The sequence below is a fragment of the Dermacentor andersoni genome, chromosome 3 (assembly GCF_023375885.2).
Source record: "Dermacentor andersoni chromosome 3, qqDerAnde1_hic_scaffold, whole genome shotgun sequence".
NCBI classification, from domain to species: domain Eukaryota; kingdom Metazoa; phylum Arthropoda; class Arachnida; order Ixodida; family Ixodidae; genus Dermacentor; species Dermacentor andersoni.
The window spans coordinates 148520763-148548752 of NC_092816.1; the positions used below are offsets into that span (position 1 = coordinate 148520763).

General features: G+C 47.0%; 1 protein-coding gene across 2 annotated transcripts; it reads right to left on the bottom strand.

Moving 5' to 3' along the window:
* Positions 1 to 1037: 1037 nt before the first annotated feature.
* Positions 1038 to 27985, bottom strand: LOC129383021 (uncharacterized). 2 transcript variants are annotated; one of them, XM_055067207.2, is made up of 3 exons: positions 27913 to 27985; positions 14407 to 14847; positions 1038 to 1917 (listed from the first exon to the last, which is right to left on the bottom strand). In XM_055067207.2, exons 1-3 carry the CDS (start codon positions 27965 to 27967, stop codon positions 1400 to 1402), a joined length of 1014 nt encoding a protein of 337 aa, XP_054923182.1. In that variant the 5' UTR covers positions 27968 to 27985; the 3' UTR covers positions 1038 to 1399. The 2 variants fall into 2 exon arrangements, with proteins under 2 accessions (XP_054923182.1, XP_072142889.1); XM_072286788.1 differs by having other exon boundaries at positions 14395 to 14847.
* Positions 27986 to 27990: the final 5 nt, after the last annotated feature.

Sequence of the window (27990 nt, forward strand, 5' to 3'; positions counted from 1 at the left end):
GCAAACATATCTACTTACTGCAGTCAACAAAAAGTTACTTATTCAATTTTAGTGAACTGGGCTCCTGAGAGCAATAATTATCACCTCCCTTTGGGTCCCCCTGCCACGTAACCTATTTGCACAGGTGGTCTTCGCATCAATGAGGATAGCTATAGGGGCTTGTTGTTAGGGCATAGCTTAATTTGTTGTAGCACAAGCTGAACGACAAGGACCACAGAAATGCAAATCTGACAAACAGCGCTGTGTGTGTCTGATGTGCTTTTCTGTTGTCCTTGTCGTTCAGCTTGCGCTTCAACATAACAAGGCCTTCATGTGCCTGTCGGTGCGTAAAATTAAGAAAGCCATAAAGTTTAATTTTGAACCCCCTGTATGTTGCGTTATTATGGGCATGACTTGTTGAATTGATATCACGTCATTTCTCATGTTTCCAATAAAGGTCATATTTCCTGATTTCTCCGTGCTAAACTTGGAGCCTAGATTTGTCCCTCGGTTTCCCGCGATATCACAACCTACTCTATATTCCATGTATTGTCCTACAGCAGCTCTATATCACTGGCACAAAAATCAGGTCAGGGCCATCTCTTTCACCATTTGTTCATTACGAACACAACTAATTTTCTCTTATTCAATTATATTTCCATGCCCTTACCGTAAACCGAGAACTACAGTGAAAACATTGAATCCTTTCTAAGTCCTCGGTGAATTTCCGACATTTCCTTGCGTCTCCGGCCTTCCAAGAGAATTAGTGATTGGTTGTTTCTAGATATATCCCTCAGTAGCTCTACGACATTGTTATCTATAACTTCGTACTTGAAACTATCCGGTAGCAATTCTCTGTCTACGCTGTAAGAAACACCCCTAATATCTAGATACGTTATTCATAAAAGTATATATTGAGTTATTTTAATCTCTGCGCATTTACGTAGTAAAAAATATTAACTCCTCTAAGCGTGTGAATTGCCTCAACCCATCTTGTATTTCATCTGCATAGAGACTAATAGCGATTGCGTTTGTTGTGCATGAAGACAAACAACGGAAAACAATTATTCAAGTTTATTTTCCCCGTAATCCGCGCTTCGTTGCAGCTGTTTAAGGGGTGGAATTAAAAAGAAACCTAATGGTATCACCATGGTTCAACTTTCTTAAATCAGCTGAAAGAATTTTTCTTTATGCACCGAATTCAATTTAGTGAGGTAGCACCGCTTTAACCGAAGTCTACTGGATAAAAGTGCTGTCTATTGATATAATACGTTCAGAGCACATTAAAAGTGATCGTGTAATAGACCAGTAACGAATTGAGATGACCTCTCTGGTCAATTTCCTTTATTTGTCTTAGTTTCCGCGTAGAGTGGTTAACGTGAATCCGTTCGCTCTTGCTCGCTTTGCGATCCTGTTCAATCTAATGTTTCACTCCACTGGCTCTACCAGGGAATGGTAGAGCCGAAGAGCTGCCCGAAGCTAGTCCGCCTAGTGCTGGCACGCTCGAATGAAGGTTGCCTGCTTGCGCTGTCAGTAGAGGTGGCACAACTCCTGCTGCTGTGTTTCCTGCGTGTGAGATCGGACTTCCTGATGAGGTTCCTGCTGATGCGCCTCCTGCAACTACTACTACAGCTGGTGCTGGAACTGGAACAAGAACTGTATGTCCTGTTGAGCCTGCTTGTGAACCCACCATATGAGATCCAGACCCAAGTCCCTGTGATAGAGTAGATAGTGGGCTTGATACTGAGAAACCAGACGCAGAACTACTGCTTCCTCCATGGCTTCCATAACCAGTACTTCCTGCAGCAAGTGGACCTGCCTGCTCTGAGTGGCCTAGTCCGATGCTGTGAGAGGCACCTAAAGGTCCTAGGCTCGGGCCCGGGTGTCCAAAACTCACAGATGGCCCACCTGGGATGTTCGCCGCTGACGCTGGAAATCCTAGGAAATATAAACAACACTTATGTTGCACGAATGATTTGAAACGCTGTGAACACCACTCACTGACAGAGCTTATGAATGAGAATCAGAGTTTCATTTATTGCATAATGAACTCAACATTTAGGAGGAATTAGCCCTTTCCAGCTGCAGCCTACTAAAGCTCGCTCGCTTAATGCCTATCGATGCATCATTTCTTGGTAATATTATTTCATATGTTACTTCACCTCCAAAGATGAATATTTAGGTAGCATTATTGAAGCATAATATTCTAAACACTGCCCTCAGAAATCTACATAAAGTTGACAACAGCCGCATTTCCTGAAATTTATCAGCAATATTTCAACACTCATCACATAAGGAAAGCAACTATAAAAACATATTCAACTAGATTTGTAGACCTATTTACACGTACTGGAGATGTATTAACAAAGGGGGTTCTGGCCCGCATCTAGTTGGGCTGTTTGCTCTGCCGTAATGTGGTACATGTGAGTTCAGCTATTTCATTTATCTAGGCGACGAAATGTTATCGATGATGCGGAAGACATGCCAGATGTAGTAGTTTCAAGTTGTGTATTGCTTAAACTTGCACGCTTCCTCACGGCTGACATTTTGATAAAGAATGAAACGGGGACGGCATTCGAGAAGCCACGTTCAAGCGTATCAAATATAGAAAAGTTTGGCACCCATATTTGACGCAAAGAAGTGTATGTTCAAATTCAATAATAACGTTCCACGTGGAGACAACACAGTAAAGTTAGTTTCCTTAAACATTTATAGGGCAGCACTCATCAAAACAGCTAGTGGGCGCACTAGGGCTCAGCTGGCGCTTGCACCGGCTGTACCACGCTTCTGTGCTCGCGGTGGCAAAAAACAAGAAGAAAATCTGGACATCCAACTCCCATGTTCGAACCTATATGAAGGGAATCTTTCATTGAGCGGTCAATGATTGCGGTAAATTAGCCCATTTATTAACTAGGTCTTTGACGTAAAGAAAACTGGCGCAGGCATGTGCTGCCGTGTACCCATGCTTAGCAATGTTACAAATCTTATGCAGGCTTCATTTCTTCATTCATTCTTACATATAAGTATACCGGCGATCGCTTCTTCACCAATCCTTCATTGTGGGTATGTCCCAAAGTAGGAAAATTCATGCTACCATAAATCATTAACACGCGGCTATTATGTCAAAGGGCTAGCTGGCGTTGGCATGGTGTGTACATACCACTCGTTGCCCAGTCGGTACATACAATCACCAGAGCGTGTGCGCATATTTTTCACTGAAGTCGGTATTTTTTTATAATGTGAAAGTAACATTTGAAAGAAGAAAAAATTGCCTTCCTGGCTTTGTCAAGACGTACATTTATAGGAAACTAAATGTTACATGCAAGAAATGGTCAATTGAAATAAAGAAATTATAAATGAATTGAAATGAAAGTGGATGAAGAAACAAGTGGCCGCAGGTGGGATACGAACCCCCGCCGTCGTATTACACGCTTTAGTGTTATCGGTTATCTCTGATCTGACCAAGCACTCGTGTGCACAGGCTCTGTGACGTCATTGAGGAAAAGGGACAAAAAACGGCTGTCTAATAAACACGGGGATTTTTGAGTACGTGGCAACACCGGAGTGCCGTCAGTTTTTCGCTCGCATCACCGCTTCGGCAGCAGACTCGACATGGTGTCAGAAGTGTGATCGACCCCCCCCCCCCCTCATCCTAGTTGCCTTTGCGGCGCTCGCCCGGCGTTCGGTCTGCGGTAAAATTTTGCGGTAAGACCCATTTCATGTTAACTGTCGACGGTAATGCTTCCACCATTGATTCTTTATAGCGACACAACGTATTGCCACCGCCGAAACAAATTATCCATGAGCCGTCTACTGTAATGGGGCTCCGCTATCGCGCTTCCTTGAGAGGAAGCATTAGTTCGCGCGGTCCTATATACATACGTGTAAAGGGAGAGTTCATTTTTCTCAATAACCACTGTACCAAATTTGCCCAAATTTGTTGCATTTAAAAGAAAAACTTAAAATCTAGTGACTGTTGGTTTGGAATTTTTTATTTATGCCATCATTTTTTTAACATAAATTGGCGAAAACCAAACATTTTCAGAAAACGAAACTATCAAGTGTAAAACTCTCTAACTCAACAAGGAAAAACGATATCACAATTCTGGGAATTGCATCTGATAGTACATCGAAACCACACAAAATTGATTTGTTACACATGAATCTGAAAAAAAGTCAGTAATATGGAAATACAGCTTTTGCTGAACCCTGGTACACAACGTAACAAATTCACGTAATATATAAGTTGGAATTTCGAATTGATCTCCTTTGAATGAGCTAATGAGTGCCGATTACAGAAGCGAAATATATGTTCTTGTTGCAGTGCTCTTAATCTATAAACTCTGTGCGTCTATTTGTTTTTTACTTGCGAATATAAAAGTTTTCTTTACGAAAACTCAGGCCCTAAATTAAAATTCCGTTTCCAACAGTCATTAGAATGTAACTTTCTCTCTCAAATGCAACAAAGTCATTAAAATCTGTCCGAAAGTTATCTCACAACTGCGTTTTTGCGTTTTACATGTATTTGAAAAGGCGGCATCAGATTTGGGTCCGAGCTAAAGCTTCCTGTTATGAAAAAGCTTTTGGTCGACTAGTCCTATCTAAATACATGTAAAAGGCGAATTCGCTGTTCTCGGCAACCATTACACCGGATTTGGCAAGGTATGTAGCATTAACTAAATATCTCAAAATGTAGGGACTGCTTGTTTCGAATTTTTTATTTAGGTCGTCAATTTTTTGTTAACAGTTGGCGAAAATTGGAAATTTTCAGAAAACGAAATTATCAAATTTATCACTCTGTAATTCAGCAATATAAAAGTATCTCACAATTATATGAATTGCATATAATATTACATCTAAAGCGGGCAAAATTGATACTCTATACGTGAACCCCCCAAAAAAGTTTGTAATATCGAAATATAGCTTTTGCGGAACCCTAGTTAACAACGTAACAAATTGACATACATAATTCTTTGGCTTCTAAGGATCTAATGGATGGCGTTTACAGGTCTGTATGCGTTCTTGATGCAGAACTATTAATTTGTAAACCTCGTGCTTCTATTTTGTTCCAACGCTGGAATTTTTGAAAATTCTTTTAACCAAATTCAGGCCCCGAACGTGGGCTCGATTCCGCTCAACATTGGAGAAACTTAAGGGATCTTCTTCGTGTTGTAGAGTGCCACATTCTCAGCGCCATACACCTGGTTGACCAAGTTGTCCTCTAAAACATTCACTGAAGAGTGGCACACGCCTACTCTCACATATTCAATGACCCAAGTTGGCAACAAAGAGGCTCGACAAATACCAGACAGACCAAGTGGCAAATACCCAGTGCTCCGAATCGGCGTCAAAGAGTTTCTTCAAACAGCGGTACCTACACAGTCCTGCATCTAAATGGCATGTATGGACACATTGCCACATACTCAGTAAGCCAAGTTGTTCCAGCGGCTATTTTCGAATTCTGTTCCCTCAGCCCAGTAGTCCGGTGTACCGCCCATTCGACCACGGACTTCAGTGAGTCAGGTAGGTGAGCAAACGGTTAAATAGAAACGTGCATAGATAAAAATATAGATAAAAGTTACAGAAATTCGTGAAGTACCCAAAGAATGATAACCCAGTAATACAAAGCACTCGCTAATTTCTAAATTACAAGCTTCCGCCCTATTTGAATTGATGGGAGGGTAATGATGTACAAGAAGCGTCGTGTGTGATAGCATGATAAAACAGAACGGCGTGTCTCTAGATTGGTATACGTACATTTAACGTGGTTAGCATTCTTGGAGTATTCACGCACTTTTCTGGGGCATGTACTCGTATATATGTATGTATGTATGTATGTATTTATGTATGTATGTATGTATGTATATATGTATGTATGTATATATGTATGTATGTATGTATGTATGTATGTATGTATGTATGTATGTATGTATGTATGTATGTATGTATGTATGTATGTATGTATGTATGTATGTATTGTGGGCCTTTATTACGCTCTTCTTCATCTGTGCATTATGATCACCATCCTACGTTGATCGGTCCTCATCATCAAGTTCCGCGTGCGATCATCATCATTGGGTTTATGCCTGTACTGGTTTGACACCGAATACTCGGGTCAAATAAACGTCGCACCAACAAAGACGTCCTACTTGGTGGAGGCGACTTTTCGATCCTCAGTCCTCTACTCGTTCAGTCTACCCATGGTGCTTCGTTCAGGCCGCCGCTTGCGGCCACTGTCCGCTAGCATGTCTCAGACCAACCCACCCTCCACTTTAACCGATGCCGTTCCGACACCGCAAGTCACCTCTTATATCCTAAGCAGTTAAACCAGCGTAACCCCCCTCCCTTCGCTGGTCTTCGTGGGGAAGATGTGCAGGACTGGCTGGACGACTACGAGTGAGTAAGTTCCGCTAATCTTTGGGACAATCCCCTCAAGCTCCCAACATGTCTCCTCCTACTAGACAGGTGTGGCGAAGACATGATTCTTCAATCACGAGATATACTTTACTGACTGGGCTGCCTTTACGGAGCAGCTCCGCCATGTATTTGGTACCCCGGCGTTCGATCCACCATCGCAGAGCAAACTCTCAATACTCGCCAACAACAGCCAGGCGAGTCTTACACATCGTATATCAAGGATATTCTTGCGTTCTGCCGCCGTGTGAGTTCGTCATGTCAGTCAGATAAATTAGAACAGTCGCCTTCAATGTCCTTGCCATCAGGAACCACGCGCCTCCACAGAATATCCAGTCCATGCTGCCTGAGCCTTCATCGGCCCATCTGAGTGCACTGGCTCCCAGAGCCCCTAGCACTCTGTACTACCCGCCTTGGCGTTCGCCACGTCCCACGTCTTAATATTGCGGCTATCGTGGCCTTATTTCACGTTTCTGCCAGAAGCGCCAGCACGACGACAGTCGGGGCTACGAAACCTCTTAACGCAACTTTTTCAGGGAACTCTCTTCCCAAAGCCGGTGCTTCTCTTCACCTGCGCTCCGCTGTACATCTCCGCCTGCATTGATTGAAGACCCAAGCACTTACCGCTCAGCCAGACGCCGCTCCCCTTCACCGTTCTGCCGCTCTACGTCACCACTACGGGCAGTCTCACTCAACTCCTCCGTTCGTAGGGGAAACTAAGCGCTGCAGCTTTTGCAGGAAGAACTGCACACGTCAACAGGACTGAAATTTCTCCAGCGCGGCCATCCACTCTTCTTTCGGTGTTTGTCCAAGGGGTGTCCATCAATTCTTTGGCGTACACACATGCGACAGTTTTTGTTATCCATGCTAATTTATGTTCTCGCCTCAGAAAAGTCACGACGCCTTACGATGGACTGACGCTGATTGCAGCCGAAGTGGACACTGTTGGGCCTTCTGCTGCTTGTTCCGCGTCCTATTCGACGACCTCCTGCACCATATTCAGTTCACTCTAATGTCCGCGTGCGCTCATCAAGTTATTTTAGGGCGGGATTTCCTTTCTTCTGCTTCCGCAGGCATTTGTTGTGGGAAGCGCGTCGTACATCTTACCGACAACAACTAATTGCTTGGGGAAGAAACATACACGCCGTTGCGCTTGATTGCTGCGGAAGATACCGAACTACCTCCCGGCCGACAACGAATTGTTACCATTCTCTTCAACGATATTGACCATAGTGATGTCTTGCCCTCTTCCGTTGCATTCATAAAGGCATCGCTTTTGTACCATGTGTGGTTCGATTTTACAATGGCTCTGCGCTCGTCACCGGAACCAACGCCACATTGGAGAGAATCCTCCTTCCTCCTACAGTGGCTGTGGTGAACCCCCAAAAAAATTTTGTAATATGGAAATACAGCTTTTGCGGCACTTTTGTTCACAACGTAACAAATTGACATGCATAATTCTTCGGCGTCGAACGATCTAATGGATGGCGACGCACGCAGGTGGTCGTGCCCCTTAGACCTATGCCCTCTAAAGACCCTTATACTTGTGCTATTTATTCTGCCTCTACCCTTAGTGCAGCCATCAGAATTGACTTACCACCTTCAGAGAGCCAACAGCTGCTGGCTTTGTTGAACAAACACACGAATCCTTTCAATGTCCGTTCGTCGACTCTGGGCCAAACCATAGTTGCAGTGCATCCCATTCATACTGACGAAGCGTTTATAGTGCGCCGACGCCGATACCACGTGTCTCTATCCGAGCGGCAAATCATAGAAGAAAATGTCGCGGACATGCTGCACTAGAAGTTCATCTGACCCTCAGCTAGCCCTTGGTCATGTCCTGCTGTTTTGGTCCGAAAAAACGTGGCCTCATGTGCTTTTGCATCGATTAGCGTGCCCTAAATAAGATCACTCGAAAGGACGTACATCCACTGACGACGTCCTTGATTCGCTACAAGCCGTCGAACACTTTTCAAGCCTCGATCTCCGTTCTCGCTATTGGCAAATTCCCAATCACGAAGATGAGAAAAAAACAGAGTTTGCTAACTTCGATTGAGTTTACGAATTCAATGTCATGCATTTCGGGCTATGCAATACAGCTGCGACTTCTGAGCGCATGATTGACACCGTGCTGCGTGGCCTGAAATGCAAAACTTGCATCTGCTACCTGGATGATATTTTAGTTTTTTCCTCAGCATCTGCAACGCTTGCATGAAGTTCGAACGTGCCCTACAGACGCTAGTCTTCACCTCAACACGAAGAAATGCCGTTGTGGCAGCAGATCTATTAAACTCCTAGGACATGTCGTGAGCAAGGACGGCATACGTCCTGACCCTGACAAGATTTCTGCGGCCCTTCGCTTCCCTCGCCCAGAAAGTCCTAAGTACTTGCGAAGATTCCTTGTCCTCGCTTCTTGTTTCCGTCGCTTTATACGGAAATTTGCCTCCATCGCTGCACCACTACACAACCTACTTGCCTCCTGTGTACCCTTCCTCTGGTGTCAAGGATGTGAAGCAGCCTTTAACAGGTTGAAGGGTGCCCTCACGTCTGAACCTGTGCTTTACTATTTTGATGACACTGCGCCGACTCTCTTTCACGCAGACGATAGTGGCCGCAACATCGGTGTCATTCTTCGACAACGCGACAACTTTTCACGAGAGAGTCGTTGCATACGTCAGCCGCGTACTCACCGTCACTGAGAACTATACGATCACTCCGCAGGAGTGCCTGGCTGTTATTTGGTCCATACCGAAGTTTCAACCCTACCGAACGGGCACCATTTTACAATTGTTACGGAGCCCCACACCTTATGCTGGCTCTGCAGGCTCAAGAACTTGACCGGACACCTGGGTCGCTCGATTGTCCGCTTCCTGCGCACCCGCTCAACATCTCGGCAACCCGTCGCAAACCAGCTCTTCCGATATGACGTTTGCACTGGTTTGCTCCCTAACCTCAATAGACGGCCTTTCTCCGGACGACGATCTCACTTTCGCGTCTTGCCAACGGGCTGACCGATATTGTTGGCTTACGATAAACCACTCTCTGACGCGTCTCGCCCCCCTAACGCGCGGCTTCGACGCCAACTCGCGCAATTGAAGCTGGACAATTGCGTGCCTTATCGGCGCATTTACCCCCCTGACGGTCAACGCTGGCTGCCAGTTCTAGCGCACTCTCTTCGAGCCCATATCCTCTCAGCATTCCACGATGACATGACGGCTGGCCATCTCGGCTTCCATAAAACCTACGATCGCATTCGAAGCCGTTACTATTGGCCTGGCCTTTCTACTAGTGTAGTGTGGTACGTCGGTTCTTGTTCTCTGTGTCAGCGTCGCGCACTCCCAACCTCTGCTCCTGCCGGTGAATTACTGCCTATTCCGTGTCCCACCGCACCAAATGAGGTTGTTGGTATTGACCTTTACGGGTCCCTCACTGTTGCTCCCGCTGGCAATCGCTGGATAGTGACCGCCATCGACCACCTGACGCGCTCCGCCGAGACAACATCAGTTATCACTGGCTCGGCTACCGAAGTTGCCGCCTTTGTCCTTCAAGATATTATTCGCCGCCATGGCACTCCTCGGATACTGCTGAGCGACCCTGGAAAAGCTTTTCTCTCGCAACCTTAAACGAAGTCCTGCGCGCCCCTGGTACCACCCAAAAAACACCTTCGAGTTACCACCCAGAGACTAACGGCTTGACAGAGCGATTTCATCGCAGGCTTGCCGATATGATCGCCGTATATATTCAACCTGACCACAAAAATTGGGACAAGCTTCTACCATTCGTCCCTTTCGCCTACAACACGGCCGTTCAGCGCACCACCGGCTACTCGCCATTTTGCCTAGTTTACGGACGGTGGCCTGCTTCCCTTCTCGAAGTTGCTTTCTTCAATGCTCCTGTCAACGTATCTACATCTCGAAGCGAAGACTTCGCTTCACGGCTCACTCAGTGTCGCCAGTGGGCCCGCGTAAACACAACGACCAGACAACCAGGTCGGAAGATCATTTATGATGCATTCCATCGAGTTGTGTCCTTCAGACCTGGTGACATGGTGCTCCTACTCACGCCCCTTCGCACTCCTGGTTTGTGTGACAAGATCCAACCGACATTCATCGGGCCATACCTAGTCATGCAGCAGACATCACCGGTCAATTATCGCGTGACTCCCGTTGTCGCTGTAAGAGACCGCCGTTGTCACAGCACCAAGGTCGTTTCCGTCTCCCGCATAAACCATTCTCTCGGCGTACTTCGTCACCTTGACCTGTGCCCAGGATGGCCGCCTCCACGGGAGGGGGGGGGGGGGTAATTAGCGTGGGCGTTTATTATGCTCGTCTTCTTCATCTTTGTTTATCATCATCATCCTACGTTGATCAATCCTCATATTCAGCTCCATGTGTGATCATCATCATCATCAGCCTGGTTATGCCCACTGCAGGGCAAAGGCCTCTCCCATACTGCTCCAACTACCCCGGTCATGTACTAATTGTGGCCATGTTGTCCCTGCAAACTTCTTAATCTCATCCGCCCACCTAACTTTCTGCCGCCCTCTGCTACGCTTTCCTTCCCTTGGAACCCATTCCGTAACTCTTAATGACCATCGGTTATCTTCCCTCCACATTACGTGTCCTGCCCATGCCCATTTCTTTTTCTTGATTTCAACTAAGGTATCATTAACTCGCGTTTGTTCCCTCACCCAATCTACTCTTTTCTTATCCCTTAACGTTACACCTATCATTTTTCTTTCCATAGCTCGTTGCGTCGTCCTCAATTTAAGTAGAACCCTTTTCGTAAGCCTCCAGGTTTCTGCCCTGTACGTGAGTACGGGTAAGACACAGCTGTTATATACTTTTCTCTTGAGGGATAATGGCAACCTGCTGTTCATGATCTGAGAATGCCTGCCAAACGCACCCCAGCCCATTCTTATTCTTCTGATTATTTAAGTCTCATGATCCTGATCCGCAGTCACTACCTGTCCTAAGTAGATGTATTCCCTTACCACTTCCAGTGCCTCACTACCTATTGTAAACTGCTGTTCCCTTCCAAGACTGTTAAACATTACTTTAGTTTTCTGCACATTAATTTTTAGACCCACCCTTCGGCTTTGCCTCTCCAGGTCAGTGAGCATGCATTGCAGTTGGTCCCCTGAGTTACTAAGCAAGGCAATATCATCAGCGAATCGCAAGTTACTAAGGTATTCACCATTAACTCTTATCCCCAATTCTTTCCAATACAGGTCTCTGAATACCTCCTGTAAACAGGCTGTGAATAGCATAGGAGAGATGGTATCTCCCTGCCTGACGCCTTTCTTTATTGGGATTTTGTTGCTTTCTTTATGGAGGACTACGGTGGCTGTGGAGCCGCTATACATATCTTTCAGTATTTTTACATACGGCTCGTCTACACCTTGATTCCGCAATGCCTCCATGACTGCTGAGGTTTCGACTGAATCAAACGCTTTCTCGTAATCAACGAAAGCTATATATAAAGGTTGCTTATATTCCGCACATTTTTCTATCACCTGGTTGATAGTGTGAATATGGTCTATTGTTCAGTAGCCTTTACGGAATCCTGCCTGGTCCTTTGGTTGACGGAAGTCTAAAGTGTTCCTGATTCTATTTGCAATTACCTTAGTAAATACTTTGTAGGCAACGGACAGTAAACTGATCGGTCTATAATTTTTCAAGTCTTTGGCGTCCCCTTTCTAATGGATTATGATTATGTTAGCGTTTTTCCAAGATTCCGGTACGCTCGAAGTCATAAGCACTCCGTATACAGGGTGGCCAGTTTTTCTAGAACAATCTGCCCACCTTCCTTTAACAAATCTGCTGTTACCTGATCCTCCCCAGCTGCCTTCTCCCTTTGCATAGTTCCCAAGGCTTTCTTTACTTCTTCCGGTGTTACCTGTGGGATTTACAATTCCTCTAGACTATTCTCTCTTCCATTATCGTTGTGGGTGCCACTGGTACTGTATAAATCTCTATAGAACTCCTCAGCCACTTGAACTATCTCATCCATATTACTAATGATATTGCCGGCTTTGTCTCTTAACGCATACATCTGATTCTTGCCAATTTCTAGTTTCTTCTTCACTGCTTTTAGGCTCCCTCCGTTCCTGAGAGCATGTTCAACTCTATCCATATTATACTTCCTTATGTCAGCTGTCTTACGCTTGTTTATTAACTTCGAAAGTTCTGCCAGTTCTATTCTAGCTGTAGGGTTAGAGGCTTTCATACATTGGCGTTTCTTGACCAGATCTTTCGTCTCCTGCGATAGCTTACTGGTATCCTGTGTAACGGGGTTACCACCGACTTCTACTGCACGCTCCTTAATGATGCCCACAAGATTGTCGTTCATTGCTTCAACACTAAGGTCCTCTTCCTCATTTAAAGCCGAATACCTGTTCTGCAGCTTGATCTGGAATTCCTCTATTTTCCCTCTTACCGCTAACTCATTGATCGGCTTCTTATGTACCAGTTGCTTCCGTTCCCTCCTCAGGTCTAGGCTAATTCGAGTTCTTACCATCCGAGTACTGGAGTACGCCGAGTACTCGGGCCAAATAAACGTCGCTCCAACAGAGACGTCATAGTATGTATAAATGATTGTAACGATTTTCCCCCTACCTGGGTCACTGGCTAGTCCGGGGTCGAATGACTAGCGCATAAAGCTGCTGTGCTATGTTGACAGGGGTCTAAATCAACAACCAGATCAACTTGGCTCACTGAGTGTGTGTTGCCTGCATACATGCCGTTTATCAAAGACCCTCTTTCACGCCGATATGGGTCACGGCTGACGCGGAACTTTGTAGGTACTGCTATTCGAAGAAAGTTTTCACGTCGACTTGGAGCACTTGGGGTGTGTCCCTCTGTGCTTAGCGAACGGGGTTCTAAACCAAACACCACACCAACTTGACTCACTTAGTGTGTGTTGTCTACGTACGTGCTGTTCTTCAAAGAACCTCTTTCAAGCCGACATGAATCACTGTAGACGCGGGACTTGGTTGGTACTGCTTTCTAAGAAACCCTTTCACGCCGACTTGGAGCACTTGGTATTTGCCGCTCAGTGCTTAGGGAACAGGGTTCTAAGCCGACAAACACACCAACTTGGCTCACTGAGTGTCTGCTGTGTAGATACGTTCCGTTCTTCAAAGAACCTCTTTCACGCCGACATGGGTGACTGTAGATGCGGAACTCGGTTGGTACTGCTACTCGAAGAAACTTTTCACGCCTACTTGGAGCACTTGGTACGTGCCCCTCTGTGCTGAGGAAACAGGGTGCGAAACCACCATGGTACCACTGCTAATTGGCCATTGCTCTAAGTGGCTGCGGCAGCACGATGCCAAAATGACTCCGTCTGCAAACAGCATTGCGCATTGGCTTCTTGGCCAATCGCGCGTAGTGGGTATGCGCCATGAAAGGTTAGCAGGCAATCATACCATAAGACATCTCACGATGCCATCGTGCACGCTTTCAGGTCGTGCCGGCCAACACGCTATACGCCATGCCCTGAAAGTCGAACAGCGAAAGTGCTATCGCGGCTTTACCATGCTATACTAGTGTATGTTCGCCAATTTGACGAACAACCATGTCTTTGTTTTGCTGCCTCAACCACAGCAAGAATAAGTCAAGCATAACTAATTAAATACCTGTAACGACAAAGAATGCATATCCCATTGCCGTTACTAGTTGTCTCTACAAGATGAATGCAACACCAATGTTTTTGTGGAGACGCGTATTCTGGAAATGAATGATCCACCGAGCTCTGAAAGGAATCTGAGAAAGCAACGGGAAATAACTACGTCGCTAACGGGAGCCAATTGAAGAGTGGTGTTGTCTCTGTCTGAATATACCTGGCATTGACGCTGTTTCTATTAGTCGCCGAGTACTTTTTGTTCTTTCGTTTGTTTTTCACCCAGTAAGCTCAATTTAGCTAAACTCATGCGTCTCGCTCATGTGGCAATGATTGTTTTGGGGTATATTATCGCGATTAGACAGGATGAGGGCTTACTATTGGGCTCACCAACATGGCTTGTTTGTGGCAGCACCTGTAATATGTGACTGCCCTGGTGCCCGCCAATGACATGCCCACTGCTGTGTGGCCCTTGACCTGGTACTGCTTGCAGCACTCTGTGTAGACTGCTTCCAGTCCCACCTATGCTGACCGTTCCTTCAATAGGAGAGCTACCGCTGACTGTTCCAGGTGCTACGACGACACGTCCATGGCCTGGAGCATGTAATTGTCCTGGGAGTGTCACAAGCAGACCACTTGACTCGTTTGGTCCATGTGACATTCCTCCAAGTGGCAACCGTCCTCCGTGGATGCCTGCTAATGGGTTTGCAGCTACTGAGACTCCTGCTCCTTGAACTCCTGGTTGTGGGAATGCTGCTCCTGGGATTCCTGCTGCATGGTTTGCTCCCGGATGCACTCCAGTTTTGGTTCCCCCACTTGGCGCAGCATTGGCTATAAAATTTCCAAAAGACGTAAGCAGCATTAAAAATACTTGAACTACTGAGCATATTTAACAGAACTGGTCACAAAAATATATGTCGTAGCATCCGTTCCAAGCAAGTTAGCAAGAATCCTTAAATAGCATCGATATCGTTACAGCTGCCGAATGCTGGCTAGTTGCAGTCAAGCAGGCAGAGCTTGGCTTGTTGATAATATTTATTCGGGCTCCGGATATTCAATGTTGTGATGTTTAGCTATGTACTTAACGTTTGTAAATTCTTCTAGATCCCATATAAACGCAATTACAGGTTCATTTTTTCACTCATACAGTTATGCTTAAAAAAGCAAGTTTTACCCCAATCCACCTCAGAATCAGAGCATAGAATTCATTTGAATATGGGAACTAAATTTTCAGGTGTTTTTTCTAAGAACTGAGCAAATATTCTAGTTATAAGGGAGATTATCAATGAAGTGTTTGTCTACTCGATTACCCAGCAGCTTGGCTTATTTGTGGTAGCGTCCGTGGGCTGTTCTGGCGCACTCCCCTGACAAGCCCACTCCTTCGCTTTCATTGCCCTAATCTCGTGCCGTCTGAGCTCACAATTTGAGGCTAAGCGCAGAACATAAATGTTTTTTGTATTATTTGTTGCACCGTGTGAAAAAGCTGAGTCTGTATTTGCTCTTAGACGCTGCCTCACAGAATTCACAAATGTAACGCATGTACGTAATTAAATACCACAATGTTGGATACCAGGCACTCACTGACCGTCCCAAATTTGATGTCATAATTTCAAACAAGCATTTGCTTATAATGTTTGTTATCAACTATACAATTATTTGACACGCGGCCAAAAGTACTAGAGGTTACTGTAGCTGCGCTGTTACCTCAGAGGCATCAACGCTCTTCACCAAAGCGAATCAAATTAGCAAAGTGCCTATAGTTAAATAGCTATCCTCGGACTTGCGCTTTCTGTATCGCCAATTCAACATGTTACGTTTCATCCCCAATGTACCTGTTCTGTTTAATTCCTCTTTCCTGTTGTTAGCTTTCTAACGAAAACATTACAATAACTAGTTACCCGCATTAACTATCCTGTCTTGGCGTATTGGTTGCGTTAAACATACCGCATTTTTGGTAATACATATTGCGGCCAGTAGTTTACGTGAATTTTAAGGTAACTTTCAGCAATATTCGCATGATGAATTGAGGCGCATTGCACGGATGTGTCATGTATATTCCAGCTGCTAATCGGTGGGTGTAATTCAAGAACTGTTTACTAGTTTGTGCCGCTGCGGACAAAATAACGTTGGCTGGCGAAGGGAAGATTGAAGTGTCTCGAAGATCGGTTTCTGGTGTTACCCCGGTCACCGAGCTACACCCTTGCAACTGTATATATTGTAAATACATATATTTTCTCCTCGTAACTTTTTGGTTGAGATGCGGGGTAATCTCGCCACAAGCCGGCCCTGGATCTTCGCTGCGGGCGTCACATCGGTTCCGCTGTTATAGCTACTGACGCTACCTCCACCCCTCAGACAGCAGCAGAAGTAGTGCTAACCCAGCTACGTCAAACAGGAATCTTCGTCAGCACTGGTCAGCACTGGCAAGATAAGACAGGGTGACGTCGTATGAGCGCGTCGGTAAGCACAAGTGGGACGCGACACTTTTGCTGGCCAACGGGATATTTTACTTGAGTGCAACAGCGAAGGTATGGTTCGAGACGCATGAAGCTGAGATTAGAAGCTGGGACTCCTGCACGAAAAAGCTACGCGACCTTTTTGGAAGACCTGTGGGACGTCAAATGGAGGCCAAGGAAACGCTAACGTCTCGTGCCCAGACATCAACATCATTATTAGTTGCACCGTGTGAAAAATCTGAGTCTTCATGTGCTCTTATACGCTGTCCCTCAGAATTCAGAAATGTAACGCATGTACGTAAATAAATGCCGCAATGTTGGATACCAGGGGATCATTGCCATGCCAAATATGATGCCATAACTTCAAACAAGCATTTTCTTCTAACATTTGTTATCAACTATAACATTATTTGAAGCGCCGCCTAAACTGTAGACTCCCACTGCTAATCGGTGAGTGTAACTCAAGAACTGTTCCATATTGTCACGTAATGGAAATAACTCTGTCGCTAACGGGAGCCAATTGAACAGTGGTGTTGTCTGTGTCTGAATACACCTGGCATCCAAAAGCGTCGTTACGACAGCCGTCGTCGGGACGCTCATTTCAGCCCTGGGTCACTTGTCCTGCTTTGGTTACCCTCCCGTCGCATCGGCCTCTGATAAAAACTGCTGCTGCGCTGCCAGCATTTTGAGATAGGCTATTCCCTTTAGAAGACTGTAGAGTAGCTGCTCCAATGCCCGAACCAGAATTCGACACTGCTGCAGCTTCTTCCCCGCCTACTTCACGCAACAAGTTTACACCAATGATCGCTACTGATCTAAGAACCAAGCAATGAAATCTTCCTTACCTAAGTAAGGAAGCCTTCATTGCGGTGAGGCTACTTTTTGTCATTCTGAAAGCTTCCTTACTGAGGGGCCCTCGGTGAAGGCTTCCTTGGTGCTTCCTCAGCATAAGGTAGCTCCAAAGCTACCTTCATGCGTCCTTACGCCACTCCTGGACCTGAACGAGCGCTTCTCCTCACTGCTTAACCACGTGACGTTTGCTTGCGCATGCGCGATGTCGCCCACCTGCGGAGAAGCGCGAGGACGGTACGTCTCGCCAAGCATATTCGTTTCAGTCACGCGTGCAGCATGAAAGCTTTGCTAGACGTTGCTAGGCGTTGCACGACGCCGGCATGCCAGCGTTGCTGGAGCACATCAAGCTTTGCACTGTAATGCGCTACTTTTTTAAACTTTAGTAAACAAAATAGAAGAAAGGGTCCCCGCTTCTCTGTATTAGCTCTTAAATTTAAAGATTGTGCGACGATACATTTTTTAATAGAATAATGGTGTTCGCGTGAAGATTTTAAGAGATGATCTCGAACCCAGGCATGCGGCAACCGCTCCTTACGTGAGGGCGGGTGAAGGGAGCTTTCAGAGTACGCTTGCTTCCTCCATCGGTCCTTCGCTGTAAGGAGGCCTCACGTAAGGTTAGGAAGCGCTCGAAGGAAAGGAACGTTTCATTGTTTGGGCCTAAGACCTGCTTAGGCCGAAGCCCTTCGCCGCATTCTGATGTCCTATGAAGGCATCTTTCATTTTGGCAATCGCCCGCTAGGTCGACGCCACGTCGTCAGCCATCCAATCCACACTGTTGACGCTCCTCCTATACACCGAAGGCCCTACCGTGTGTCTGCGGCTGAACGCCAGGTGATCCAACGGTAGTGGACAAAATGCTCTCCAAAGATATTATCGAGCCTTCCTTCAGTCCGTGAGCATCACCTATCGTTGTGGTTAAAAAGGACAACACCTGGAGATTTTATATCGATTACGGTCACCGTAATACGACTATCAAAAAGGACGTGTATCGGCTTTCGCGTATTGATGACGCACTGCACTGCTTACAGGGTGCCAGTTATTTTTCGCAAATTGATTTGCGCTCTGGCGACTGGGAAATCACAGTGGATGAACGAGATCGCTAGAAGATCGCCTTCGTCACCACATATAGTCTCTACCAATTTGAAGTGACGCCTTTCAGACTGTGTAATGCCCCTGCTACCTTCGAGCGCACGATTGACTCTCTTGTGCGTGGATTCAAATGGACCACATACCTTTGCTCCCTTGATGACGTCATTGTTTTTTCACCGACGTTTGAGAGCCACCTCCACCGACTGTCAGCTATTCTTGCTGTTTTTTAGACAAACTAGACTACAACTCAATTCTACAAAATACCATTTGGGCCACCGCCAAATACGAGTAATTGGTCAGATGATTGACGCTGCTGGCGTTCAGCCTGATCCTGATAAAGTTTATGACGTTGATCAGTTTCCGCTTCCGCGTTTTTCTACCAATGTCTGAAATTTCCTAGGGCTGTGTTACTATTTTCGGCGATTTATCCAGAACTTTGCGGAAGTCGCTTGTCCTCTCCCAGACCTCCTCAAGGAGGACGCCACTATTCGTGGGGGACCCGACCAGGCTGCAGCATTATTGATGCTTATCAGCCGCCTTATCAATCCACCTGTGTTGGGTTATTGTGATCCGCATGCCTGAACTGAAGTTCGCACTGATGCAAGCGACCATAGCATTGGCGCTATCTTATCCCAACGACAGCGGGACACTATTCGCGTGATCGCGTAATCTAGCCATCTTCTTTCCGCACCAGAACGCAACTGCTCCACTACAGAACGTGAATGTTTGGCCCTTGTTCGGTCGGCATTTCAACTTCGTGACAGATCATCATGCCTTATTTTGGCTATCCCCATTCAGAGACCCGACAGGCCGTCTTGGCCGCTGGGCTTTACGCCTGCAACAGTACACCTTTTCCATGTCCTACAAATCTGCGCGGCTACATCAGGACGCCGACTGCCTCTATGCTATCCTGTCGACCCACACGATGGCACTGAAACCGATACAGGTGCCTGCGTTTTGTCGATCTTCGACTTCTCATGCATGGCCGATGAGCAACGTCGCGACCTATATTCGCGATCAATCATCGAAACCCTTATCTCGGAGCAACAGGACGTTTCCCTCCGTATATTTGTATTTCCAGGGCGTATTTCCAGGGCGGGCCTTTATACCGATGCATTATGCATCCACATGGTGCTGAACTGCTTCTCGTCGTTCCCCAGCATCTGCACTCGTCAATTCTCTCGCAGTTACACGATGCGCCCACCGCTGGTCATGTGGGTGTCTCCCGTACGTACCACCGTGTCCGCAGGTGATTTTTGTGGCTTGGGCTATATCGCTCTGTTTGAAGATACGTCGCTGCCTGCGGACATTGCCAACGCCGCAAGAAGCCTTTATTGTCTCACGTTGGGCACCTTCAGCCAATAAATATCCCCGGTGAGCCATTTTTCCGCGTCGGTCTAGACCTCCTTGGCCCATTTCGAACTTCATCTTCAGGCAACAAGTGAGTGGCCGTTCGGATGGACTATAGCACGCGTACCTACCTACGAGCAGCGCAACTTTTGTGGCTGATTTTCTCCTCCATTTAGTGATCCTTCGTCATGGTGCCCCACGTCAGCTGCTGACTGATAGAGACCGCTGTTTTCTTTCTAAGGTTGTTGACGACCTTCTTCGCTCTTGCTCAACGTCCCACAAGTTCACGACGGCTTACCACCCACAGACAAACGGATTACCGAGCGTCTCAACCGTACACTCACGCGCATGCTCTCCATGCACGTGTCCGATGACCACCGGGATTGGGCGTACCCTTCGTGAGGTTCGCATACAATTCGTCGCGTCAGAATATCACTGGCTATTCCCTGTTCTATCTACTATATGGCCTTGACCCACTCCTGCCTCTTGACTCGCTGCTGCCTTCCGATGCCGACACTACCACGTTCCGCGCTCACGACGCCTTTGTTCGCGCGGCCACAACACGTCGCATTGCCCGAGATCGTCTTCTCGCATCTCAGATTATACAAAAGCATCGTTACGACAGTCGTCGTCGGGACGCTCATTTCAGCCCGGGTCACTTGTCCTGCTTTGGTTACCCTCCCATCGCGTCGGCCTCTGCGAAAGACTGCTGCCGCGATACGTCGGGCCGTACCGAGTTCTTCGCCAAGTCACCAGCCTCAAATATGACATATCACCTGTGACATCAACGTCTTCTACCCCACCATGAACTGATGTCGTGCACGTTTCGCGACTCAAGCCCTGTAACTCGCACGCTAATTCGATGCCCTAAAGAGCATCGTGACGATGCTTCTGCAGCCGGGGGTTAATGTCGCGTACGACTTTGTGCCGCTGTGGACAAAATGACGTTGCTAGGTGAAGAGGAGATTGAAGTGTCTGGAATACCAGTTGCTGGTGTTACCTTGGTCACTGAGCTACACCGTTGTAACTGTGTATATATATATATATATATATATATATATATATATATATATATATATATATATATATATATATATATATATATATATATATTCTCGCCGTAACAATATCATTTTAAATGGTTGCTCACTGAGGGTAGATTCGTGGCTGAGGTGCCATCTTTTGATTTCATTACAGGTTCACGGTATTCTTTACTCTCTTAACATCATAATGTAGGTTACCCTATTTTACCTCAGGTTAAACATAAAAAGCATATTATTGTCATCAATTGAACGGGTAACTGTGTCACCTTAGGATAACTATCATTCCAAACATACCATCGACTGTTTCTGAATAGCTACCGTCGAAGTTCACTGTAGAGCAGGATTAGTGCAGCCACTAGTTTTGTATATCATTTGCGTGAAATTTCCTGACTTGAAAACGAAGTTTGATTTTATGTTGTCACCGCATGGGGTGGGGAATTTGGGTATTCTCATTGTGTAGAGAAACTATTGTTACGTGTGGGCGACTGCATCACGGGCATAATCGCTAGTTGAAGCTGTAGCGGACGGAAGTACAGTGTCCAGTGGAAGCGTCGGTCCGCGGCCATACAAGAGGTAAAGCGGGGAAAAAGGGAGCAGTTTCGAGACGGAAAGAGTTGTACGCAAAGGTAATGTAAGGTAGAGCCAGGTCCCAGTCACGGTTGTCGTCTGATACGTATTTGGATAGCATGTCGGTAAGGGTGCGGTTCAAATGCTCAGTGAGGCCGTTCGTTTGGGGGTGGTAGGAGGTGGTAAATTTATGCTGTATTGAGCAGGCACGCATGATTTCGTCGATGAATTTTACTTTGGCCAAAAACGTACGGCCACGGTCTGTTAGCAATTCACGCGGAGCACCATGCATCAAAATGATATCGTGTAGGAGAAAGCCCGCAAAATCAGTGGCGGAACTGGTCGGAAGAGCACGGATTACGACGTAGCGGGTCGCGTAGTCCAACCCGACTCCAACCCACTTGTTTCCTGATGTAGACTCCGGAAATGGGCCGAGCAGGTCCAAGCCGACACGATGGAAGGGCTCGGCAGGGATGTCGGGTGGCTGCAGGTAACCAGCGGGGAGGTGGGAAGGCTTCTTGCGTCGTTGGCAAAGTTCACAAGCGGCGACGTAACGTCGTACGGAACGAGCAAGGCCCGGCCATGAAAAAACGGTGACGTACACGGTCAGAGGTTCGAGATACGCCGAGATGTCCTGCCGATGGTGCGTCGTGAAGCTCTTTTAGAACAGTGCAGCGGAGGTGTTTACGTATTACAAGAAGGAATTCAGAGCCGTCCGGATGAAGGTTACGACGGTACAGGGTACCGTTGCGGAGGACGAAGAGGCGTAGAGCCGTATCCGCCGGAGAGTGTTCAAAACGTGTCGATGAGTGGTCTGATGTAGGCGCCACGGCGTTGCTCGTCGGTGAAATGAAGCAGCTGTGATACAGATAATACGCAAGAAGCACTGGCAATATTTGAGGAGTCAGAATCGTCAACAGGGTAAAGCGACAAGCTGTCAGCGTCTAGGTGCAGGCGGCCAAACTTGTACACCACGGTATATGAAAATTCTTGTAGCCTCAAAGCCCATCGACCAATCCGGCCTGTAGGATCTTTTAGCGATCAGAGCCAGCAGAGAGCATGACGGTCAATGACTATGGAAAAAGGGCGACCGTAAAGGTAAGGACGGAACTTCGCAACCGCCAAGAAAACAGCAACGCATTTTCGTTCCGTAATGGAATAGTTGTGCTGGTGCTAGGAGGCGGCTCGCATAAGCAACAACGAGATCCTTGCCACGCTGACGCTGGGCTAAAACGGCACCTACGCCATGACCGCTGGCATCTGTACGCAATTGTGGAGGAGCATCAGGGTCGAAGTGACCGAGTATGGGTGGTGAGGTTAGAATAGTGGCGAGACGAGAGAAGGCGGCGGCTTCTGCATTACCCACGAGAATTGTACGCCTTTCTTCAAAAGATTAGTTAGGGGGCTAGCAATTGTCGCAATACCTGGAACAAAACGACGAAAGTACGAGCATAGCCCTACAAAGCTTCGAACGTCTGCGGCTGTCTTCGGAACCGAAAACTCTCCGACAGGGCTAGTCTTGTCGGGATCAGGCTGTACTCCGGAAGTGTCAGCGAGATGGCCCAGAAGTGTAATTTGTCGGTGGCCAAAACGGCATTTGGACGAGTTAAGTTACAGCTTCGCCTTTCGAAATACATCAACTATATTTGTTAGACGCTCACGGTGAGTGTCGAACGTTGGCAAGAAGACGATGACGTCGTCGACGTAGCAGAGGCATGTGGACCATTTGAAACCTTGGAGCAAGGAGTCCATCATACGCTCAAAGGTGTCAGGGGCGTTAGATAATCGAAACGGCATTACTTTAAGTTGAAATAGGCCATCAGGTGTGATGAACGCGGTTTTTTCTCTGTCCATATCGTCAACAGCAATCTGGCAGTATCCCGAACGAAGATCAATAGATGAGAAATAGTTGGAACCGTGCAGGCAGTCGAGGGCTCCGTCTATACGTGGGAGCGGGTAGACGTTCTTCTTAGTAATGTTGTTCAGATGACGGTAGTCTACACAGGAGTGCCACGTGCTGTCCTTTTTCTTAACCAACACCACAGGTGACGCCCAGACACTCGATGAAGGCTCAATGATATTCTTATTTAGCATTCTGTTCGCTTCATCTTGAATTACTTGGCGTTCCGACGCAGAAACTCGATACGGTCGTCGGTAAATAGGCGTAGCATCGCCTGTAAAAATCCGATGCTTTACCGCGAGCGCCTGGCCTAAAGGGCGATCGTCGAAGTAAAAAATATCTCGGTAGGACGATAATACTTGGCAAAGGTCTTCAGCCGGCGCAAAGGACAGGTCCGTCGCAACCATTTTCTTTATGTTGGGATTGGCGCCCGACGCTGGCGCGAGGGGCTTGCTAAGCTCGCGAGAACCATCGGGCGATAACGCTGCCACGTATTGGTCGCCGAGACTATCAACGGTGGCAAGGCAAATACCTTTCGGTAGAATTTGCTTTGCCAATCCAAAGTTACAGACAGGCATGCTAGTGCGGTTTGCAGTAACAGTAAGTATACTGTGAGGCACGGTAACGTTATACTGTAATGGAACATCGGGCAGAGAAGCGACGAGGTACTGGCCTGCAGGAACTGGTGGTAAATACAACAGTTCAATGTAGGCTATCGACTTTGGCGGCAGTCGCAGAAAGCCGGTGGGGTGTAAGCGGCAGCGGGGTGCGTCTGAAGGTTCTGCAAGCATCGGCAACTCAAGGCGAAGGGTACTGGAGGAGCAGTCAATAATAGCAGAATGCGCGGAGACAAAATCGAGACCGAGAATGAGGTCGTGGGGGCAATGAGTAATTACGGTGAAGAGGACAGGAGTGTGGCGGTCGGCGACACTGATACGTGCCGTACACACGCCGATGATAGACACAGTACCAACATCCGCAACGCGGACGACGCGTGCCCACGCTGGGGTGAGGAGCTTGTTGAGTCGCCGTCGGAAGGCAGCACTCATAATAGAAAGATGTGCTCCTGTATCGATGAGTGCCGTGACAGGATAGCCGTCAACGTCAACGTCAAGAAGGTTTCGGTTCGTGCGCAACGTGAGCAGAGGAGTTGAGGGCAGGGTCGACAACGCAGCTTCACCTCCAGAAGCTGCAGTGCCTAGCTTTCCGGCTGTATCCGGGAGGCAATAGGCGGCGAAGAGAAGCGACGGGGTTGGGGCGAACGAGATTGATGGCGTCGAAGTGAGGGCGAGCGGCTGTACCGAAGGTTGGGAGCAGGAGCATTAGCGGCAGTGGATTCATGGCGGGTGGTATAGGGAACGAAAGGTCCAAAGGTGCAGGAATAAGCGGCGGTGTATGTCCGAGGTGGTGGTGGCCATCGGTTGCTGCAGTGGCGAGCGACGTGGCGGATGCGACAGCAGTGAAAGCAGGTCGGCCTGTCATCAGGGGTGCGCCATTCGGACGGGTTATGGCGAGATGTGGCAGAGAAGGACTGTCGGGGACGAGGAGGGCCGCTAGAGAACTGGGGAACGCTGGGTTGAGACGTGGAACACACGGAGTTCAGACCCATGTTCTCAAATTCCTGTCTGACGATGGCCTGAATCATCGCACTGGTGGTTGCTGGCGCATCGGGAGGCGTCGTAGAGAAAGCTGGCGAACAGGCGGCCTCGAGTTCGCGGCGAACATTACGGTTGACGTCATCACAGATGGTGGTCTGATGCTGTCGACCCTCACATGTCGACACTGCCACAGTGTTGGGTAGCCGCGTAATGTGGTGTGAGATACGGCGGCTCTTAGCTTGTTCAAGGAGACGGCATTCTTTCATGATGGCGTCGATAGTCGAGACGTTGCCGAAAACAAGCAAATTGAAAGCGTCGTCGGCGATGCCTTTTAGCACATGTGCCACTTTAACTGCTTCGTCATATCGTCACTTTATCGTCAGCTTTGCGTCATAGAGCCAAGACGTCGAGGATGTAGGAAACGTACGGCTCTAGATGACTGAACGCGAGACGCACGAGCCTTTCTCGCGGCAGCCTTGCGCCCAATGGGGTCGCCGAACAGTTCCCGTAGCTTTTGTTTGAAACTGTCCCAACTGGTTATCTCCTCGTCATACGTTTGGTGCCACACGCGGGGGGAGCCCCCGAGGTAAAAGATGACATTGGCGAGCATAATCGTTGCGTCCCACTTGTTAATTAGCACTGGCATGTTCATAGAGCTTGATCCAGTCGTCACCATTCTGTCCCTCCAGGCCAGAAAAGACACCTGGGTCGTGATGTGGGGCAACCGTGAAGATTGGAGCAGTCGGACAAGCCGAAGCCGTTGCAGAGGCGGGCTCGTCACCGGGAGGCATGGTGATAAGCTCGATGTGCCGACCACTTCGGAGTTCCGCGGTGTGGACGGGGATCAGTGACCTCCACCAGAATGTTACGTGTGGAAAAATACAGAAGAAAGAGGCTATTTACAGGCTATTTGCACTGGAGCCAGGCAGCCAGGCCGACACTCGCTCGCGCCAAGTTCACCGACCAACTTCATCGCCGTTCTCGCGACGGTTCGTCTCTTGAGCATCACTCGATGATATAGTAATAATATTTATAAATTTTAAAAGCACCTTACACAGTTCCTAACAAAATTTTGCTCTTCAAAACATCTTACATCTTAAAAGTAGGTTTTGGGAGATCAGTTTGGAATTTTCTCCGAGGTGTTTTTTCGCTAGAAACTGCAAATGGAGAAAAATCCATTTAAAGATTACAGACCATGCTATTTTATTTTTGGGTGAATACTGAATAATCAAATGCTGCTGATGAATAGTGAAAGCTGGACGATGGCTTCTTGGCACCCACAACATCTTGTACTTTTGTGTCGATCGTACTCCGGGTATTCACCGATTGTAATTCGATTGCAATCATTCAACTTGAGTTTCCGTATCGGTTCACCTTTCGATCGAGGCCGGCGGCGTTGGAATATATGCCAGCTTTTGCCATTTGCACAAGAAGCAGGGCACTTAGACCACCACACCAAATTTCAGTTTGGGTTTGCCAAAGAAACCACAGCCTGAAATGGTGTATATTTCTAGGTTTTTTTTCTGCACATCCTGCTGGACCATTGGTAGGTCTCCTCTCGCTAACAAGCGCGAAGATTTAGCTTTGGAACGAAGACGCACATTTTGTGTAATGTTTATGTCTTCCTCGGCGGCCCCCTTTTACGTTTGCGTTTGCGAGTGCTTTCGATGGCATGCGTGGGCTATGATCACGTGAAAAAACGCAAACGTATTCTCTTCTACAGAGCTGATAGCAACAAAACATAGCCACTTGTTTAGTTGAAGAAGTCAAAAGAACATAAATTTAGAAATCCGTATTTTTTGTTACAATCGCCATTTTAGCCTCTCAAACAGCCTAACAGGGCGAAATTTCTTGAATGTGCACGTACTGTGATAAATCAATACTACAATGTTGCAACTCATTATAGCAAGTTCACGTAGCAAGAGTTATTAGCGCAACATGATCATGCCTGTTTCGCACCTAATTTAAATTAAAAAAATCGCTTCATAATTCCTAATATCGGTGGCACAGCCATTTGCTGCTTGCAGTTTCCTCACGCATAATATTATGTTCTCTAATTGATTTCGATGAGCCACTGCCTTTCAGGTTGGACAAATATGCGAGAAGGTGCACACAGAGCATGTTTTCGCAATGTGATCTTTCGTGTAGGGTACAACGCGCAAAAATGATTTGTGCGATGACTGCAACTGTTATCTGCTGAACTACCACCAAAATCCTTTAGCTCCTTGGACATCACCAGGCGCCGTAAAAAGAGGAATGATCACTGTATTAAATATATTTCATTTCACATAATCTCCGTCAATGCGATTCGCTATTGCATATGTTGACAAGCACATTTGAGAAACAACCAAATCGGCAGAAAGGAAATCTCTCTGTAGAAAATGGAAAAATTTAGAGCCACTGAGGCTGAACGTATAACATTGACACAAAATCCTATTTCATTAAAGTACCAAATGCAGTAAGGTTAGTTACAGTGTGGTTAACGCAACATAGAGGTGCGATGCCTACAATATTATTTGTTTTGACAGATACTTGTAAGGCTAGAGGTAATAATTCAATACAAATTCCGACGGCACCTCAACTTTGCAGGGGACGTTCTTCTACTCAGCGAATTTGCATATGGCATGAAAGAAAGTCTGGTATATAAAACGGCTAATAAAGCTTTGAAAGTTCGTTTTGAAGAACACTTCGATTCGTGAATGCCATGGGCAAAGGGTTTGTTTGAAAATATGTCTCTAATACTGGAGAAATTAGAATACATGTAATAAAATCAATTTTGTTGCTTGCAGTTCTTGAGCTGAAGCTATAGCTCTGCCTCAGACAATGTTTCTACTAGACCAATAGCCTTACTTCTCCTTTCCAGTATCTAATGGGTTTGGCCGGATTATAGATGGGTCGCTGTGCCGGTGTTGCAACGGCGTCTATAATACCCGGTGATAAAAGTACTGCACGTCTTGTGTTTTAACGCAAAAAACAACGTTATACTGACACAAAGCTGCAGGCGCTCATTGACTGTGTACAAATTCCAGCAGTAACCTTACCGTGAACCACAAGGGCACTGGTGGCCAGGAAAACCAGTAGGTGCCTCGCTTTCATTCCTTGTTCAGAACTGTCCGACC